The 20509-nt window shown below is 35.5% G+C and overlaps 2 protein-coding genes across 4 annotated transcripts; one reads left to right on the plus strand and one right to left on the minus strand.

The window, feature by feature from the left end:
• The first annotated feature begins 1356 nt into the window (after positions 1-1356).
• On the plus strand, positions 1357-3835 carry LOC122051708 (PLASMODESMATA CALLOSE-BINDING PROTEIN 3-like). Its single transcript, XM_042612940.1, has 4 exons — positions 1357-1509; positions 2826-3065; positions 3148-3181; positions 3383-3835. Exons 1-4 carry the CDS (start codon positions 1458-1460, stop codon positions 3570-3572), a joined length of 516 nt encoding a protein of 171 aa, XP_042468874.1. The 5' UTR covers positions 1357-1457; the 3' UTR covers positions 3573-3835.
• A 422-nt stretch (positions 3836-4257) lies between these two features.
• On the minus strand, positions 4258-19466 carry LOC122051707. Of its 3 annotated transcripts, XR_006131508.1 has the most exons (8): positions 19331-19466; positions 6611-8150; positions 6440-6521; positions 6252-6318; positions 5303-5488; positions 5128-5188; positions 4827-5056; positions 4258-4551 (listed from the first exon to the last, which is right to left on the minus strand). XR_006131508.1 is itself a non-coding variant. In XM_042612938.1 (7 exons), the coding sequence occupies exons 2-7, from the start codon at positions 7992-7994 to the stop codon at positions 4881-4883; spliced, it is 1956 nt and encodes a 651-aa protein (XP_042468872.1). In that variant the 5' UTR covers positions 7995-8150; positions 19331-19466; the 3' UTR covers positions 4560-4880. The 3 variants fall into 3 exon arrangements, 2 of the variants coding, with proteins under 2 accessions (XP_042468872.1, XP_042468873.1); XM_042612938.1 differs by lacking the exon at positions 4258-4551 and having other exon boundaries at positions 4560-5056; XM_042612939.1 differs by lacking the exon at positions 4258-4551 and having other exon boundaries at positions 4560-5056; positions 6611-8155.
• Between the last annotated feature and the right edge of the window lie 1043 nt (positions 19467-20509).

The raw sequence follows: 20509 nt of genomic DNA on the forward strand, positions 1-20509 counted from the left end.
ACAGACCTAACCTGCGTTGCTGTGGTGGCAGCGACACTGGGATGAGCGGCTTAAGGTGTTCGATGACCAGCAATAGTGTCTGTCGTGGCAAAGCAACGTGCGTGAAGAGAGGATGGAGCAAGAGAGAGAGGGGGAGCGGTGGTTCATCGGCGACGAGGGAGAAGGCGGTGGCGGCGACGACGATGACAGTGGTGTGAACAGGAGGGGAGTGGCTGTCAGCGCGTGGTGACGTGCGTGAGAGTTGGCAGTCGCGCGGTCGTCGGGAGAAGAAAAAGGAAGAGGCAGTGACGTCCTCGTGTGAGTCCATGCGGCGGCAATGGCGTGAGGAGGTGGCGGTGCCGCTCGGCGACGCCCGCTTCGAGAAGGCTAGAGGAAGGGAGGCAGAGGAGTGGCGACATGCGTGCTTCGTTGGCGGTGGCCCAAAAACGTAGCCCCCTTGTGAGGCGGCGTAGAAAAACACGAAGCACCTCCCTTTCTTTCGTCCATCCCAGAGACCTAAAAGGAGGATGCACAGTGAAATGATAAAAATGCCCCCCTCTCTACTTACCACATCAACATGCTTCAATGTCTCGCTTTCCCCATTCAGACTCGACAGTCGGACAACCCGAATATGAGAACACTTGGCATCCCGACTCGGCACTCAGCGGAGCACTCGACGCTACACTCAGGAGCACTTGACATCCTCACTTGACACTTGACTCTCCATTTGGGCTCATGAGTACTCACGAACCTCACGCCGCCACCATGTCCCACTCGAGCTCAAGGAAGTCCACTCATTAGTCCAACAGACGATTACGTGATCGCTTCACGCAGCCGGCAACTCAGATAAATCAACATTTTTTTTTTCTCTACTTAATAGTTTAATAGTTTAATAGTTTAAGATTAAAAGTTGTAGAAAAGCCTAAATTTATTACTTCGATTTATAATTTGTAATTCAGATTATTCTTTATTATCTTCGACAAATATCTCAATTGTTGGAATATTGTCCAACATTATTTTTGTTAAACTAGTGTTATTTTTTACCATAAACTAAATTACAAAATAACTTATGGTCTGAAAAATAATGCAAAAAATTAGCTTGGGCTCTTATTTTAGCACGATAATAATTAATTTAGAAAAAAAAAAAAGTAACGTCGATTTATAATTTTTAATTCCGGAAACTAATTTATAAAATTAAATTAATAGAAAAAGAGAAACAGCAGCATGCAACGGACAACGAGGAACGAGGAGGGCAGCTCGTGTCGGCAATGGGCCCCTCTTTTGTTTTTACCCTGCTGAACAGCGTCCACACGTTATTTTTTGACCGTTGATGTCCGCTGAAACGGACACGATCAAAAGCTGGCTCTCTTCCCCATGCTCTCTCCTCTCTCTGTCGCTCTTATACAAGTACTGGACTCGATCGCGCTCTGGTTTTCTTCCTCCGCCTCACGCCAGACTCCTCGTTTCTCACTGTCGCCATGGCTGCTCTAGCTCTTCTACTTCTCTCCCTCGCCGTGGTCGGTGGAGCAGGCAAGTTCGAGCTCACTCCAGATCTCGTCACCTTTTCTATGATGTAATCATGTGGGTTTTTTTTTTCAGGCATGCCTTTTGTCTTCTTCTTCTTCTTCTTGTCGACTTTTTTTTTTTTTATGTTTCCGGTCTTCGATCGTGACCTTTTTTTCAGATCAAAACATGGACACAATTTTCATCCTGTTTCCTTTTTGTTTTTTAAACTTTTCTTCAGTAGTTGCTAGAGAAGCATGTGTTGTGAATTTGTTTTTATGATATTTCTGCTTTAATTTGCGATGGGTGTGTTGTTCTCTATGATCTTTTGTTCAGTCCTTTTTAGCGTTTCGGTTTCCGTACTGTGATCTTTTGTTAGTCTCATGGTGCAGCCAGATGTAGATCTCTATCAGCTAAAATACCACTATCAATATTTTGATGCTAGGTGGAAACATTTTGCTCTATTGATGCTTCATTGAGTGATAATACATCAGACATTAAGACTGTCTATTGATGGTAATGTTTTTGGTTTGATGCTTTTAATGAAGTTCGAGCTAATCTTCTTTCCGATACATTTTGGCTATTGGTTTTGAGGGATTCGTTTCCTTCTTCCCTTATCCCCAACCCCTAGCTCAATGTTTTTGTTTTTTGTTTTTAATTTTACTTTTAAGGTTGCTTTCCTGGCTCTCATCAATTTGTTTCGGACGAGAATATGGAAATTCTTTGCATCATATATCCTCTTTTGTATTTTAACTTTCTCAAGTGTTCTTGATAACGCTTTATTTTCCTACGTTTCATCGATTACACTTAATTTCAAACTATCTGTCTTACTTGTTAGAGTGTTTCTCCGTACTTCAAAGAAGTTTTCTTTGAGTGTCTTTGCTTGCTAGAGATGATAAATTCCCAAAACGTACAATCATATATACCAACCTCTCTATTTTGATGCAAGCAACGGTAATCTCTGCAACTATGATTTTAAGAGAAGATCTTGTTTCTATGTTAATCAAGCAATTTGAAGGTTTCTTCTTTATTTTTTTTATTCTTTTCCCTCATTAAACCTTAGAAACCATTTGGATCAGTTTTCTTTTCTCTTTCTTTTGTTTTTCTTTTTACTCAGTACAGACTCAGAGTCTCATACTCACATTACTTTCACCATATACTACTTGATACTGCTGATTTGAGTGGAAAATTTTGCAACGAGTTGGGCTTAAACTGGGTGAAATTAGTAGAAAGCAAAACCATTTGAGGGCGATATTTGCTAATTCAAGAAAAGTCTATCATTCTCTTCTCTCTGCCTGCATAATTTTGCCATTGAATTTGAAGGTTGCTTTCTGGTTTGGCAGATGCTGCTTGGTGTGTGTGTAAAGCTGACGTGAGTGATACTGCTCTTCAGAAGACACTGGACTACGCTTGTGGAGCCGGAGCTGACTGCTCCTCCATTGGCCAAAATGGAGCTTGTTACAACCCCAACACAGTGAGATCCCATTGCTCTTATGCTGCCAACAGTTACTACCAGAGAAAGGGGCAAGCACAAGGGGCTTGTGATTTCTCTGGCACCGCCAGTCTCACCACAACAGATCCAAGTCAGTTTTTGAATCTCTTCTTATCCTCTATCAAATTATTATCCTTGTAAGATGTAGTATTAAACTCTATTATTTTTTACAGGTTACTCTGGTTGCACTTACCCTGCCACTGCAAGGTATATAGATGTTTATCTTATGGTGGCCATGTCTGAATTATTATTCCATAACAATCTCAAGTAATGTCTAACTTAAACAAAAACAAAACAAAAAATCTAAAGAAGACTGTTGTTTGGTTTGCTTCGGATGTTATGTTGGTGATGCTTTGCATTGCCTGACAATATCTTTGTTGATCTGTCGGCAAACTTGTCTTTCTCCAGTTCCGCTGGCACAAATTCTACTACACCAGTAATAAGCACCCCGGGCACCTTAAGCCCTCCCAATGGAGTATTTGGAGGATTAGGACCATCAAGCAACTTCCCTGACAACTCCAGCGGCTTTCTAATCTCGGCAGCACTGACCTCTCTCCTCTCAATTGGCATTTGCTCATGGATGGCTTTGTTGAGTTGAGGACTGCTCTACAGTTCTAATTTGCTTCATTGGTTGGCACACTTGTGTTTTGTGGAAATGGCTGTGAAAACAAAAGGAACAAATGTATGTGATAAAAGCATTTCTGATCTTGTTCATGTTCCCTAGTGGCAACAGAAAATGATTCCATGGTTGGTGGAGCATCAGGAAAATTAGAAATTGTTGTCTGTTTTTCTCTTTTTCTTTTGCTTTCTTTCTTGTGAGACTGTCTGAATTGAGGTATTATTTGAGTAGTTGTTAGAGCATGTTCTTTCATTGGCAAGTAGATAAATTTCACAAAAGATAATGTTTATATATATATATTTGGTGATTGAAGCTAAACAATCCATGAGCCTGCATTTTTTTTTTCTTTTTTTATTTTTGACAAAGTAAACCAAGCTGATATTTATCCGTCAACAATCAATAAAATGACATACTGTCCAAAAGAACTAATAAGATGAAATATTGACCGTAGCATAATCCATCACATTTAATGTACATTTAATGTTTGGGCCAAATGAAAGCTCTCGATGCTTCAATTATTCAACATATCCTTTTCATACCAACCATCAAACACAGGATCATGGACCATACAGATTCAAGTCTACAAAAAGCTACGCAATGTTTGTAAATTTAACCAGCTAGAGTTCGAATTGCTATGAAGTTCTGAACTTAGTATCATCCTAAATGAAGATATTTCAACTTGATCCACATCGATAAACAAACAATTAAACATTAAAACAATCAGATGAAGCATTCAAGTACTTTGGAAACACATGTACAGAGCTGGAGAACAACTTCAAATGATTGATGAGGTTTAATATGAAATAAGAACCATCTTTTGCAGTATATTGCCCAAAAGAACGGAATTGCTAAAAAGAGGATTTATGAGAAATTTGCATTCCCTTGCAAACCAATAAGAATAATATTAGAGTAGTTCCACTCTTCCAGATTTACAAAGACTTGAACATAACTGTGGCATCTGCGAAGTTAAAGAATTATATCAGGTTAAACTGTTGCTAATGACAATGTCAAAATGTAAAAGCTTCTCTCTGAAAAAAAAGAAAAAGAAAAAGAAACAACAGAAATACAAAAAACAAAACCTTCTACCACTTCTATAAACAGCAAAAAGGGAGACCTGTCCCAAGCATCAGTCTACATTATGCATACACTTCAATACACAGAAGAGTTTCTGAAGAATCCTCAGGTTTAGACATGTGCATGGGACATCTACTAATGAACAACCTAATCATTTACCTTTATGAAAAATACAATCACTACAGCACAGGCAATGAGGAGAAACCATCAGCTTCAAGTAGTTAGAGATGATGAGTTCTGAATTTTATCAATGATCTGATGGTAGAATTTCCATGATGGATTACTATCTGCAATAGGATTCTGGCCAAAAGGATTTGCTTGAATATATAGTTGAACATCATCTGCCATTGCTAGCCCTTCCAAATAATGACGAAGCCTGCCTTCAGGTCCTGTATGATTTAAAACAATGAGATGCATGGTAAAACAGAAAGAATTGAATGGTGCATGTGTAGAAGTTTACCCAAGCAATCGTCATCTTTGTTGGTAAAACTATATGGATCTGGGAAAATAGCAGTGTGAGGCTGCAGAAAATGAAGTTATAACAAATATTAATATAGAACATAAAATGTAAGAAAGATGAGTTATCTAAAGGTAAAATAGTTTTTGAAAAAACAAGGAAAATGGGGCATAGTTACGGGATTGCAAAGAGCTTTGTAAGGAGAATCATCTATAAGTAATGTGTTAGATGCTGAGTATTCTCCCTTTTCCCATGGAAGGTCAGGGTCCTCTTTGTCCCATAATTTGTTTAGCTCCTTGAGAAGAAGTGGTTTATGAATGTTGTCGATGGTCACACATCCAGTGTCAGTGCATTTTGATTGGTCCTAAATGAAACACAAAGAAATTACCTTAAAAAATTTAGGCCACAGACATGCAATAAAAAATTTGAGAAAATCTTAATGTCATTAGGAAGTATGGAAGTGAATGCAAACTACCAATGTCAAATGACTATCATGATTGAATCAAATATGAACTTATTAAAGTCTTAACAATAGAAGTTGGATGGATAAGATCACCTTATTTATTAGCTTGACTACAATACTTAGCAGTGGGCAACCAGTCAAGCAAGGATTGTGCAAAGTTTTAATTTTGGCATACAAAGAATTGATATTGGTACAAAGGCCTTGCGACTTGTAGATCTAAATATCATGATCAACTTCTTAATCCACTCAACAAACCATCTAAATATTAAAAAACTAGAGAATAGTGTATGTTAACTTCTTTTTGCCCCAACAGTTTTATGTCAACTTCAATATTTGCTTTTCTTTTCACCATTTTATCTATTTATCACACTAGTGTGTATATATTCTCAACGTTTTAACTTTTGTTTTGTTCTCGAACTTTGGTAAAGGATACATAGTCTTTATCAAGAAAATATTTATGTTAATGTAATGTTAAAATATATTTAACCAGATCTTTTAAAAAAATCATTACTCCGTTTGGAAAAAAATAGACTTGGAAAGCACTATTGAATAAATTAATTGAATGTAATTCACAGAAAATCAGATGACAAGATTGAAGGCATGCCTTGATGCCTAGAACAAAATTTCGAATTTTCAAAAGAACCAAGGTTATGAGATCCCTTACCCAACAAAATAACAGTTTACTTTTCAAATCTCCCATGAGATATTCAACCACAGAGTCCACATTGTATCTGCCAATGATAAAACAAAGATAAATTTAGTGTTGCACTCAAGAAAAAATTATCGGCACCTCAAAATACTATCGTCACAAAAGAAAAGTTGAAACCAGGTAAAAAATAATAAAGGATGAACCTTCTTCTTGAGGACCAGACACCTACATTAAATCTCTCGAAACAAAACTTGAGAAAATCATCACAGAAGGGCCTTTTGAAAACTGATGCAAAGTGAAAACACAATATCCATCAGTAGTTGTAATAGCCAAAACAAAATCACAACAATAATCAAAAACAAGAAAATATGCACCTAATTTCCCTCCAACTCTGCTATGTGCTTTATGAGCATTCCGGTAATCCTGATTGATATCAGCCAGTAATCCATTCAAATCAAGAACAATTAACTTTTTCCGTGAAAATTTAGAACTTTTTTCTGTATTAGGCAAAGCAAAATTTGAACTTGTGACCTGGCCCTGGGTTATATCAGAAGACATGATATGACTTGCTGATGATGACAAAAGTATTTTCTCCTCCGGATCAGTATGTTTGTATTTATCATTAATAGCTGATTTCACACATTCGGATTCGTCTTCAGGTCCTAAGTTACATGTCTCTCTAAAAGTGTTCCCTGATGAATCATTACCAAACTTGTTCTCTAATCTAAATGAGAAATTTGCACATTCTTCATTACATGAATCCAATTGATTATGTTGCTTCATGGGTAAAATTGGAGGAGATAGTATTAAACCTCTAATTGGTGATGGAGGCACACTTCCTCCTTCTTTCAGGCCAGATTGAAGGAACTTTAGGCTGGCTTCCACAGAGACAACATCACACTGATGTGCTGCACCAGAGCTGTCCAGCCAGCTCTCAGTCTGCTGTACAACTACACTGTTGGTAGTTGCTTTCTTATCTGACATATATAGCCTAGTAGGATCAGAAGAATCAACAGGCGTAGAAACTGACTGAAAGGTGCAAATTGCACCTGAGTGGATTTTTGGGATTTCGTGTGTGTAACCTCTTATTCTTTCTACTTCCGCATTCTTGTCATCCTCAGTAAAACTGGTAGCTTCCAGATGGTATGTGTTTGAAGATGTCTCTAGGAATAAGTTTGTGTTATTGTGTAAATCTTGAGCAACGCCATAATGTGAATCACAATCTTCAAGTTTAGCACTGATTCTTGGGGTGTCGCTACTCTGTGAGCCATCCCTCAGGTTGTGCGGTATATTTCCTTGTGGAAGCATCCACTCTACCCCAGAACCAGCTTGGATATAAATTGTATCGTTACTTTCTTCTGCTGCAGGTGATTCTTGAATGTCATGGACTGCTGCCTCATTGGTAGACGAATTGATAGCTGATAAATCATTTTCTACTCCCATTTTGTCAGTCCCATCATCTTTTGAGATATTATCTTTCAACATAATAAAGATGGAAGTACCCTCACCGGCTATACAACTTGTTCGATAAGCTCTATCATTTGTTTGTTCTGGCATTTTTTCATTGTTAGTCACTAAAATTAGATCAAGATTAGCTAATGATCCATCACCATTTGTCCACGTTGAACCATCTTTACTACAAGAGATCTCACTTTGATTGGGATCCACATCAACAGTATTCTGCATTGAAATTCTTTTGTTGGAAACTGACACATTGTCGAAGTACTCACCCTCAAACTTCCTTTTGGGAGATCCCATCACAGACTTGATATTAGGGCGGGCTTATCTGATGTGTCCTGAATCATACATGCTGGAATTTCTCTTTGACAAATATCACTGGTAGAATGTTTTAATTCTCCTGAGATAGTATTATTGTTCTAAGTATCCGGTCCCTGTAGTGATCAATGCCTTGATCTGCACTTAAAATGTCCAAAAACATTCCCATTTAGCACAGTTAATTCTTTCTCTGATAAATCATAATCCCTGTTAATTTCAAACTGATATAAAAATATTTGGGCAAAAAGCTCAGGTGATATATATATATATATATATATATATATATATATATATATATATATATATATATACACACACACCGATTTGAGTAACAGAAATAACCTCTTATAACCATATTGGGAAGATTTAATAAAGATCTTGGGTTTAAAAGGATGTAGGATATCTCCATTAGCATGAGGGAGATGACAAAGAGTAACAGAAATAACCTCTTATAACCACATTGGGAAGATTTAATAAAGATCATGGGTTTAAAAAGATATAGGATATCTCCGAGTTTCATATCACCTAGGGGAGATCACACGGCTGCAAATGGTTGTCGCTTGGAGTGCGGGAGATACATAGATATCTGTATTTGTTGATTAAGATATTTACCGAATCATCACTCCTTTGCATCGCTGCCACGGAGGAAATCGGGCTTCCCCACCCGTGTTCACATTTGGGCTTATTTGGCGCACGAGGGAATTCGTTAAGTTACAACGTAGCGGAAGAGTAGAATAAAGGGCGACGGAGGAAGAACGCCCGATTCAGAAGCGACGTGTAGGGATTTCATTCGGAAGAGGAAAACGGTGGGCGAGAAGCGGAAAACCCTCGCCTCAGAGATCGCTTCCTTGGGCGACCCGGTTCCCTGTCATCTCAGGTAGATCCGTCCGAATCTACCCTCTCTCTCATTTTTATGTCGCCTTGCTTGGATCTTCCTGCAATTTTGCGTTGCTGATTCGGGCACGTGGGTCGCGGTTCTGGTTCGTTTTCATTTCTCGCTTTGGATGTGCTCATATTCTTTTTCGTCGTTGTGTTTCATTTGTTGGGAATCGGGAGAACGGGTGAAATTGGTGCAAAATTGAAGCATTTGTCGATCCAGATCATCTTTTCGTCATCTTGGCATTATGGGTGTGCTAAATTTGTTGTATTGCTAAGCTGCGCAGGCGAATTGGCATCATAAGTCAATCGAGGATAGGAGATTCAGTTGAATACAATAGAAAAGAATGTAAGAAGTTGAAAGTGGAAGTTTTTATTATGCGAGTTTAGAGTTATAGTTGAGATGGATCAATGTAAAATTATAGATTGGTAGGCAGCGGAAATTGTTACTTATTTATCGTGTTAGGGGTTAGATGATTAGATTTTTCTTAGTGGAGTAATATTGAACCTTCATAGAGGACGTCAGGTAAGAGGATCGAAGTGTTTGTTGCATAGATCGCAAAACGTATGATTATATAAGTGGAAAATTAGCGTAGTGCCAAATTTTTAATGCTTGATGGAACTGATTGGAGTTTTTGTCTAATCAATCACCCAGGTACAAGGTATTAGAATAAAAGAACTATGTCATTGTATCCGATGAAATACTAACTAAATCATAATTTTGAACCACATTTTTATTTCCAATTTTTTTATTTAAGTTGTTCCAAAAGAGCTTGAGTTTACTATGCTGCTTTTCAAGAAGTATTCCTAACTATATATACAATAGTTTGAAATAAGTCTTTCATGCTGTGTTCATACTAATGATTTTTTTTAACTATCTTGTCTATTCTTTCAAAAATTTCACCCGCACTTTTATTATATACTTGAGCTTTATTCTGCAATTGACTTTGAAAGATGTGTTAATTTGTATGTCTACCTAGATTATATGGTTGAAACTATCAACAATTCATTCTTCCCAAAATCCTTTTTTTATGCATCATATAACTTCATTTTTGTTTGAACTGATTTATAGTGTTATTATTGATTTGATTTTTGTTAGACACATTCTGGTAAATTTGATTGCATAGACCAAAGTTTTGGAAATAAATATGTGACAATTGGGTTAGGTAGTCCATGTTATTGTGATTACTTTCTTCTTTCCTCTTTGAAATATAAATTGCTATCCAAGTTCACATTTCCACTTCCTTCTATTGCACCATTTACTCATGGAAATTCTTTTGTAGTAATGGTATTTATGTCTATTTGAATTAAGCTTTTAGTGTTATTTTCTGAAGTCCTAGATTAGGGATTATGATTCATCAGAGAAAGATTTAACTGTGCTGAATGGGAATATTTTTGGACATTTTAAGTGCATCTTGACCTGCTCCGGGCCTCTCCACGAGCATCCGGTCACTCATGACTAGCTCCAGGCCTACCCTCAACTTCGTTCAAGGCCACCCCACATGACATTTGATCTAAACCATGGATCTGATATTATTTGTTGTGCTCAAAGGATGTTCACATATCTCCACAATGGCATGAGATTATCCACTTTGGGCCTAGACCCTCATGACTTTGCTCTTGGGCTCTCTCCAAAAGGTTTCATGCCAATAGAGATATCCTACATCCTTTTAAACCCATGATCTTCATTAAATCTTCCCAATGTGGTTATAAGAGGTTATTTTTGTTACTCAAATCGGTGTGTGTGTGTGTATATATATATATATATATATATATATCACCTGAGCTTTTTGCCCAAATATTTTTATATCAGTTTGAAATTAAAGAGCATTATTTACAAATTTAATTTGCATACTTAGGATTGGTACCTAGAGCCTCAGACCTTACCCAAGGTCAAATCTACCAAAAGACAAACTTTCCTTGACACACCTAATGTAAAGCTAAGTCAGAGAAAGAAATCATATTTCAATCAAGAAACAACAATCATCCCTGAACATATAGAGAAATCAAACTCAATAGCCAACGTGAAACTAGACACAACATAGGGAAAGTGGGCACAAATGTGCAAAATAGATAAAAGGGAAACATAAACATAAACATAGGAATAAGCTAAGCTTTATCAACAGCAAGGTTCACAAGAATTTATCATAATCATCAATTAGATGATGAAATGAAAAAAAAGGTAATATTATAAAATTATGGGTTTGGAACGAGAAATGAGAAAGGGAAAACTATATTAGATTTTGCGATAATATATGACCTTATATTAACTAATACGTTTTTTAAGAAAAAAGAAGAACACTTGATCACATTCAAAAGTGAAATAATAAATCGCAAATTGACTTTCTTATAGTTAAGAAGAAGGATAAAAATATTTGTAAAAAATTACAAAGTTATCCCTGAAGAAAGCTTAATTACCCAACATAAGTTAGTAGTGTTGGATATACGCCTCAAACATAGTATCAATAGAAAGAAAATATATACGATTCATAGAATTAAGTGGTGGAAATTAAAGGATGAGAAAAAAAATATATTTAAGGAGAAGGTAGAAGTATAAGTATTAGGTGAAATATACGATAACTCTAATATAACATGGGATAAGATGGTATCAAAATTGAAAATAATAGCTAAGAGTACTCAGTGAGTCAAAAGGACATGCACCATAAGGAATCTTGGTCATTCTAGGCTTAAAAGTATGAATGGTGTGATCTTAGTGGGCATCGAGACTTGCTTACTTTGGATTTTAATTTCAGAAAAGTAAGTTCTTTTTTTTTGGTAATTTTGTTATTTTTTAGTATGAGTTATGATAAATTATTACTTTAAAGTTACACTCTTTCTAAATTATGTTATTTTTTGAGTTATGTAATTTTTATGATTTGATTTTAATTTATATTTTATCTCAAGATATACTTATACAATTCATTATACTTGTTTATTTATATGTTTGCTATTTTATTACTTATTTAGGGATATGATTTGAATTATTTCAAAATGGAATATCAATCTATTGTAAATAAAGGAAAGATATCTCTTTATTTAAGAAGAGAGATCATGAAACTAGTAAAAATACTCCAATTTCTACCATCCCTATAAAAGGTAAATTAGACCCTGTTTATGCAGACACTAGCTAAAGTGAGAGAAAGAAAAACAAGAGATCTTAGCCAAATAAAATGTATTAAAGATGAATATAATAGAGTATTAGTAAACGATGGAGAAATAAAAAAACAGTAGAAAAGATATTTTCATCAATTTTTTAATGAAGGTTTAGCTAACCAACTTAACTTAGATAATTTAAGTAGGACAAATGAGCATAGAATATTAATTTTTATCGTAGAATTCAGACTTTAGAAATAAAACAAACTTTAAAAGATAAGCACAATGGAAAAACCGTTGGACTAGATTATATTTCGATAGAGGTATGTAAGTGTATAGGAAAATAAGGTATTCAATAACTTACAAAATTATTTAACATGATATTGAAAACGAAAAAAATGTCTGATCAATGGAGGATAAGTACTCTAGTTCCCTTATATAAGAACAAAGGAGACATACAAAATTGTACAAACTATAGGGATATTAAACTAATGGGTCATACTATGAAACTTTTGAAAAAAATAATAGAAAAAAGATTAAGGAGACCACAGTAACCGAAAATCAATTTGAATTCATGCTTGGAAGGTCGACAAAGAAGCTATACATTTTCTTAGACAATTAATTAAAAAATATCAAGAGAAAAAACAAGATCCACACATGGTATTCATTGACTTAGAAAAAGCTTATGATAGAGTCCCAATAGAAATTATATGGAGAATTATAGAAAAAAGAGGTATTAGCGTAACATATATTAAACTAATTAAGGATATGTACGAGGATATAACGACCAGAGTGCATACTTCAGGCGGAGTAACTGAAGTAAATCCAATAAAGATAGGGTTACGTCAAGGATCAACTCTAAGTCCCTATCTTTTTATATTAATTATGGGCGAACTCACAATGCACATTCAAGACACAGTACCGTGGTGCATGCTGTGCAGGTGATATTATTTTGGTAGATTAAACACGTGAAAGAGTAAATGCTAAACTAGAATCTTGGCAACAAACACTAGAAAGGAAAAGTTTTAAGCTTAGTAGATTAAGGATAGAATATATATGAAATTTAAGATTAGCAATATTAGAAGTAATGAGACAATTATTAAGATAGGAGAGGACAAGTTGTCCGGAATCGAGAGATTTAAATATTTAGGATCATTTTTTCAAAACGATGGAGGGATTAAGAGAGATGTTTTACATAGAATACAAACAGGATGAGTGAAATGGAGGGGAGCGTGAGTGTTTTATACCTCTTAAACTTAAAGGTAAGTTATATAAAATCATAGTTAGACTTGCTATGTTGTATAGAGCTGAATGTTGGGCTATGACTCAAGCACATGAGCAGAAAATGAGAGTTGCAAAGATGAGGATGTTCAGGTGGATGAGTGCACATACGAGGATAGGCAAAATAAGAAATGAGAACATTAGAGAGAGTCAGAGTTGCATCTATTAAGGAAAAAACTCCGAAAGACACGTTTAAGATGGTACAGACATATTTAGATGACTAATAAATGCTCCAGTTAGGCGATGTGAAACTATGATAAACATGCATATCAAATGCGGAAGAGAAAGACCAAAAAAGACTTAGTTAGCAACAATAAAACAAGATAAAATTTATTTAAATATAAATACTGATATAGTAGAAGATAGAGCTAAATGGCGTAAAAGGATTTATACAGCTGACCCTACCTAGTGGGAAAAGGCTTGGTGGTTGTTGTTGTTGCAACAATTACAATACAAACTAAAGACAATAGAATAACTAACTCTAAGAGCCCTACATATACAAAAACAACACTCTCCAAATAAAATCTACTATTGCAATCCACAAATCAATGAAGTGTTTGAACTTATCTAATGAACGAGAGCCCTTCACTCTCACATTTTGTAGTAGAAAGTGGTGTTTGAGTGGCCTTAACACATGCACAACTACCGAAGGTAGTCTGAGCACACTAGGTGCAAGTACATATCACACTTGCTACTTGGTCAATGCACTATCGAGGTGAAAAGATTGATATAACTGCTAAATCGTCAAGTGGTCAATTTAATGGGTCAAAGGTCTCATCCAGAGTAAAATCGACATGAAACTTAAATCTCAACCACAATAGTTGTTATCCAATAAAGGCCTCATTTGCATATAGATCATCCATTATTAGTGTTATGTTAGGTTACGTTTTCTGACCATATCTAATCCTACAACCATAAGATTAACTACTTGCCTGTATAGATGTATGTAACTCTAACTACAATAAACAACTGCATCATATTATCTATCCAAAAAAACCTTATTTGACTAAATTATTGTATGCTAAAGCATATGGAGAAAAAAAAACTACATAATAGCCTGCATAAAGAGTTATACAAAATCTCATGTTATAAGATATAAGATGTTATTATCATATAACTACATGAATATAGATCATCAAATCTCATGTTGGCAAATTATCAAAATTGAATATTATGAATAAAGAAAGTAACAAAGATACGATCATACGAAGACAGTAGAACAACTCAGACAGATTATTCATATACAAATAGAACAACAAGATAAATTGGGTTCTTCATAAGGTATGGTACATCATGTCAAACCTCGAAGTTACAACATTATTCATAACTCCCAATTAAGACAACTCAAACTTCATTCAACAATTTAACTTATATATTTGACAAAATTATCCTCAAGCGTAAGTAACGTCAAGCCAACCAATTGCATATTGGAATTAATTTTCCAAACTAAAGCTCCCTCAGTATGCCCCTACTAATCTCATCATAGTCAATCATTTAAGAATAATAAAATGATTGTCACTAGGAATCAACATTCACACTGTTACACTCTAGATAATCCTCCACAATAATTCATTTTGATCCGTTCTTATCAATAACACTCCTAATTTCCACCAAGTGCTGACCCATGCCGCCCAAAACGGGCTGTATTTATCGTTCCAACACTTGGTTGTGCGGACAGCACGCGAGAACAGAAGGAATATAAATCGAGTAGTCGTAAAATTTACCTCAAAGCAACACAACCAAAGTGCAGACGGCGGGTGGCGGGCAATGGACGACGGGCGACGGGTGGTGGCGACGGTGACTTCGTTGAGAAAACCGAATGGGCGTACGAAGGAATCCCTAAATCCCGATTAGGGATTTTAGATTTTAAATATAATTATAATACATAAATTATTATTATTATTAAAATGTAAATAAATTAAAGTAAATAAAAATAAAAATATTTAATTTAAATTTTTTAAATTTGTATATATAATTTATTTAAATTCTAATCAATCAAATTTTTATTTTTCTAAATAATTTTAAATTTTTAAAAAATATTTAAAATTTTGAAATATAATTCTAAAAAAGCAATAAACAATTTAAAAATTTTTATTCTTAAAAATATATGATTTCAAAAGTTAAAAAAAATAATTTTAACGTTGTAATATAAATTATATATATAAGTATGTAAATTATAATTTTTAATATATATTATATTGAATATTTGTATTTATAATCTATAATTTACCAATAATATTTAAAATATAAATTTTGAATTTAATCTATATACAAAATTTAATAGATATTAAATATCTTAAATTTAACCAAATAAGTTACGGCAATTTACCAAAGGGAGCATGTAGAGATCTAAATTTACCAAAAGGCGTACGTTACTTTGATATTTACCAAAGAACGCACATTTTTAAGTGCATTACCTATTTTACCCTCCTGGCAATTTAATTTTTTTCTACTATTTTTCTTTTCTCCATTATTTTTCTCACTCTTCTCTTTTTTGTATCGGCATGCAGAACATATGAATAACATTAGTTAATTTTTTAATAACATTTTAATACATTTGAAGAAGCAAAAATAAACAATGAATAGCATATTTAAACACCTTGCAATTTCAGAAATCCATTAGAACTAAAATGAGTGTAATCGGAGCTCTCTAGGTCGATCATTGGATTTCGATCAAAACCCACTGACGGACCTAGAGAGCTCCGATTGCACTCATTTCAGTTTCTATGGATTTCTAAAATTGCAAGGAGTTTAAATATGGTGTCCATTTTTTATTTTGACTTTTTATAAATGTTAACATGCAAAATGAAAGAATCGTCAAAAACGCATACGTTGGGCCTGATATGAAATCATATCAGACCCAACATGGGTTTTTTTTGTCGATTCTTTGAATTGATATATTAACATCTATAAAAAGGCGAAATAAATAATGGACATCATAAAGGAGTTCAACTAATGTACCTTGGGAGCTCCGATTGCACTTATTTCAGTTCCTATGGATTTCTGATGTTGCAAGGAGTTCAAATTTTAACTCCTTGTAGTTTTACCTTTTTTTTATTTCATCATCTAATTGATGATTATGACAAATTCTTGCGAACCTTGCTGTTGATAAAGCTTAGCTTATTCCTATGTTTATGTTTATGTTCCCCTTTTATCTATTTTGCACATTTATGCCCACTTTCCCTATGTTGTGTCTAGTTTCGCGTTGGCTATTGAGTTTGATTTCTCTATATGTTTAGGGATGATTGTTGTTTCTTAATTGAAATATGATTTCTTTCTCTGGCTTAGCTCTATATTAGGTGTGTCAAGGAAAGTTTGTCTTTTGGTAGATTTAACCTTGGGTAAGGTCTGAGGCTCTAGGTACCAATCCTAAGTATGCAAATTAAATTTGTAAATAATGCTCTTTAATTTCAAACTGATATAAAAATATTTGGGCAAAAAGCTCAGGTGATATATATATATATATATATATATAGACACACACCGATTTGAGTAACAGAAATAACCTCTTATAACCACATTGGGAAGATTTAATAAAGATCATGGGTTTAAAAGGATGTAGGATATCTCCATTGGCATAAGGCCTTTTGGGGAGAGCCCAAGAGCAAAGTCATGAGGGTCTAGGCCCAAAGTGGATAATCTCATGTCATTGTGGAGATATGTGAACATCCTTTAAGCACAACAAATGATATCAGATCCATGGTCTAGATTAAATGTCATGTGGGGTGGCCTTGAACGAAGTTGAGGGTAGGCGAGCAAGTCATAAGTTACCGAATGCTCGTGGAGAGGCCCGGAGCAGGTCAAGGTGCACTTAAAATGTCCAAAAACATTTCCATTCAGCACAGTTAATTCTTTCTCTGATAAATCATAATCTCTAATCTAGGACTTCAGAGAATAACACCAAAAACTTAATTCAAATAGACATAAATACCATTACTACAAAAGAATTTAAAGAATTTCCATGAGTAAATGATGCAATAGAAGGAAGTGGAAATGTGAACTTGGATAGCAATTTATATTTCAAAGAGGAAAGAAGAAAGTAATCACAATAACATGGACTACCTCAAAACTTTGGTCTATGCAATCAAATTTACCAGAATGTGTCTAACAAAAATCAAATCAATAATAACACTATAAATCAGTTCAAACAAAAATGAAGTTATATGATGCATAAAAAAAGGTTTGGGGAAAGAATGAATTGTTGATAGTTTCAACCATATAATCTAGGTAGACATACAAATTAACACATCTTTCAGAGTCAATTGCAGAATAAAGCTCAAGTATACAATAAAAGTGCGGGTGAAATTTTTTAAAGAATAGACAAGATAGTTAAAAAAAATCATTAGTATAAACACAGCATGAAAGACTCATTTCAAACTATTGTATATATAGTTAGGAATACTTCTTGAAAAGCAGCATAGTAAACTCAAGCTCTTTTGGAACAACTTAAAAAAAAAATGGAAATAAAAATGTGGTTCAGAATTATGATTTAGTTAGTATTTCATCAGACACAATGACATAGTTCTTCTATTCTAATACCTTGTACCTGGTGATTGATTAGACAAAAACTCCAATCAGTTCCACCCAGCATTAAAAGTTGGCACTACGCCAATTTTCCACTTATATAATCATTCGTATTGCGATCTATACAACAAACACTTCGATCCTCTTACCTGATATCCTCTATGAAGGTTCAATATTACTCCACTAAGAAAAATCTAATCATCTAACCCCTAACACGACAAGCAAGTAACAATTTCCGCGGCCTACCAATCTATAATTTTACATTGATCCATCTCAACTATAACTCTAAACTCGCATAATAAAAACTTCCACTTTCAACTTCTTACATTCTTTTCTACTGTATCCACATACAACTGAATCTCCTATCCTCGATTGACTTTTGAATGATGCCAATTCGCCTGCGCAGCTTAGCAATACAACAAATTTAGCACACCCATAATGCCAAGATGACAAAAAGATGATCTGGATCGACAAATGCTACAATTTTGCACCAATTTCACCCGTTCTCCCGATTCCCAACAAATGAAACACAGTGACGAAAAAGAATATCAGCACATCCAAAGCGAGAAATGAAAACGAACCAAAAGCGGGAGAACCGCGGCCCACGCGCCCGAATCAGCAACGCGAAATTGCAGGAAGATCCAAGCGAAGGCGGTATAAAAATGAGAGAGAGGGTAGATCCGGGTGAATCTACCTGAGATGACAGGGAACCGGGTCGCCCAAGGAAGCGATCTCTGAGGCGAGGGTTTTCCACTTCTCGCCCACCGTTTTCCTCTTCCGAATGAAATCCCTACACGTCGCTTCTGAATCGGGCGTTCTTCCTCCGTCGCCCTTTATTCTACTCCTCCGCCACGTTGTAACTTAACGAATTCCCTCGTGCACCAAATAAGCCCAAATGTGAACACGGGTGGAGAAGCCCGATTTCCTCCGTGCCAGCGAGGCAAAGGAGTGACATTCGGTAGATATCTTAATCAACAAATGCAAATATCTATGTATCTCCCGCACTCCAAGCGACAACCATTTGCAGCCGTGCGATCTCCCCAAGGGGATATGGAACTCGGAGATAACACCGTCGGATTTCCCCGGGGCTGTTTCGACGTCACCTTGCCGAATTGCCGCCCAGCGGAACGGCTTGGCCCGGATCTAGCGGGGTCCGATTCGTTGGACCACGAACCGGAGCCACTCCCTGGCTTCTCCAACGGACTCTACACAGAGCAAAATGGACAAAATGGACGGGTCTTCGTCGTCCCAGCCCACGAGCGCGCTGCCGTCTAAGAGCTCTCCCGGGGTGGGGCTGACGAGGCATCTGTTATTGGTGAATGGAACGGGGGCCATCCTCAGCATGGTTCGTCGGAACGGGCGTGGAACGGCCGGAACCGGCGTGCAACGGCCGGAACCGGCGTTCCGGCACGGGAACGCCTCACGCCGTTCCAAAGTTCCGGTAAATAACGTGGCTTGCTATGAAATGCCGTTCTCGGACGTTATAACAGTAAAAGAACGGATCGGAACGCCGGAAAGGAACGGAACGGATCGGAAATGATTACCTCCTGATGAATCGGAAAACGACGTCGGAGGCGCTCCGGCGTGGCCTGATCGGGAAGCTTGCGCGCTGTCGAAGAAGGCGGCGCCGGCGGCGGCGGCAATTTAGGGTTGCTACGCGTGAGATGTGAAACAAGAGAGAGGAGATGGAGAATTTAATAAATAAAATTTATTTTCTAAAAACAAAATCATTTTAATATATAATATAATAAAAAAATCATTTTAAATTTTTTAAAAAATCTAAACAAAATCTATATAATCATATAAACTTATTTTCTTATTAACTATTATTTATATTATTATTATTTTTCTAAGTAAATTTAATTAGATTAAATTTTAATTATTATCATTATATATATATATATAATATTTATATTTTTTATTATTGTTTAGTATTTTTTTACACAACTTTAAATGATTAATATATCATTAAATATTTAGTACGATAAATTACTAATAAATTAAACATAAATTAAAAAATTTTATTAAGTGATATATATATTCGAAATGCGACCGTTCCGTGAAACGCATGGTTTGTCGGAACGGACATGGAATAATTGGAACGGACGTTCCGGCACGGGAACACCTTATGTCGTGCCAAAGTTTCGATGAATAACATTTCGGCTTCTCAGCGTCTATAGTCTTGACGGCGTTGTGCTATTCAAAATGGAGGATGAAGGATGGCGTCAGAGGCGCTCTTCGGCGTGGCCGGATCGAGTAGCTCATAGGCGCAGACACGACGATGGTGGGAGACACAAGCGGCGCGAGAAGACGAGCGCTCAATGGTAGGCGGAAATGGAATTCGGGCAAGATTGAGTTTTTAATAAAAACTTTTATTTTAATTAATAAATATATTTTATATTTTTTTAAGCTCGACTGATTATTTTATTAAAATATAATAAAAATTAATATATATATATATAACAGATTTATTATTTATTCTTATTATATTTTTCCTTTTCTTAGATATTAAACGTGTTATTTTTAATTCTTAAATTACTAATAATCTAAACATAAATTAAAATTTTAATTATATTTTTATATATATATATACACATCGCACCGTCCTGTTATGTGAAATAATATTAGAACTGATAGAGTCTATAATGATTACCGCGACCGTCCTGACAAACCATGATCCACAGTGTTAAGTGTTCCGGTGGCCGTTGAAACCATGATCTACA

This window comes from Zingiber officinale, chromosome 3A, assembly GCF_018446385.1.
Source record: "Zingiber officinale cultivar Zhangliang chromosome 3A, Zo_v1.1, whole genome shotgun sequence".
In the NCBI taxonomy this organism is placed as follows: Eukaryota; Viridiplantae; Streptophyta; class Magnoliopsida; order Zingiberales; family Zingiberaceae; genus Zingiber; species Zingiber officinale.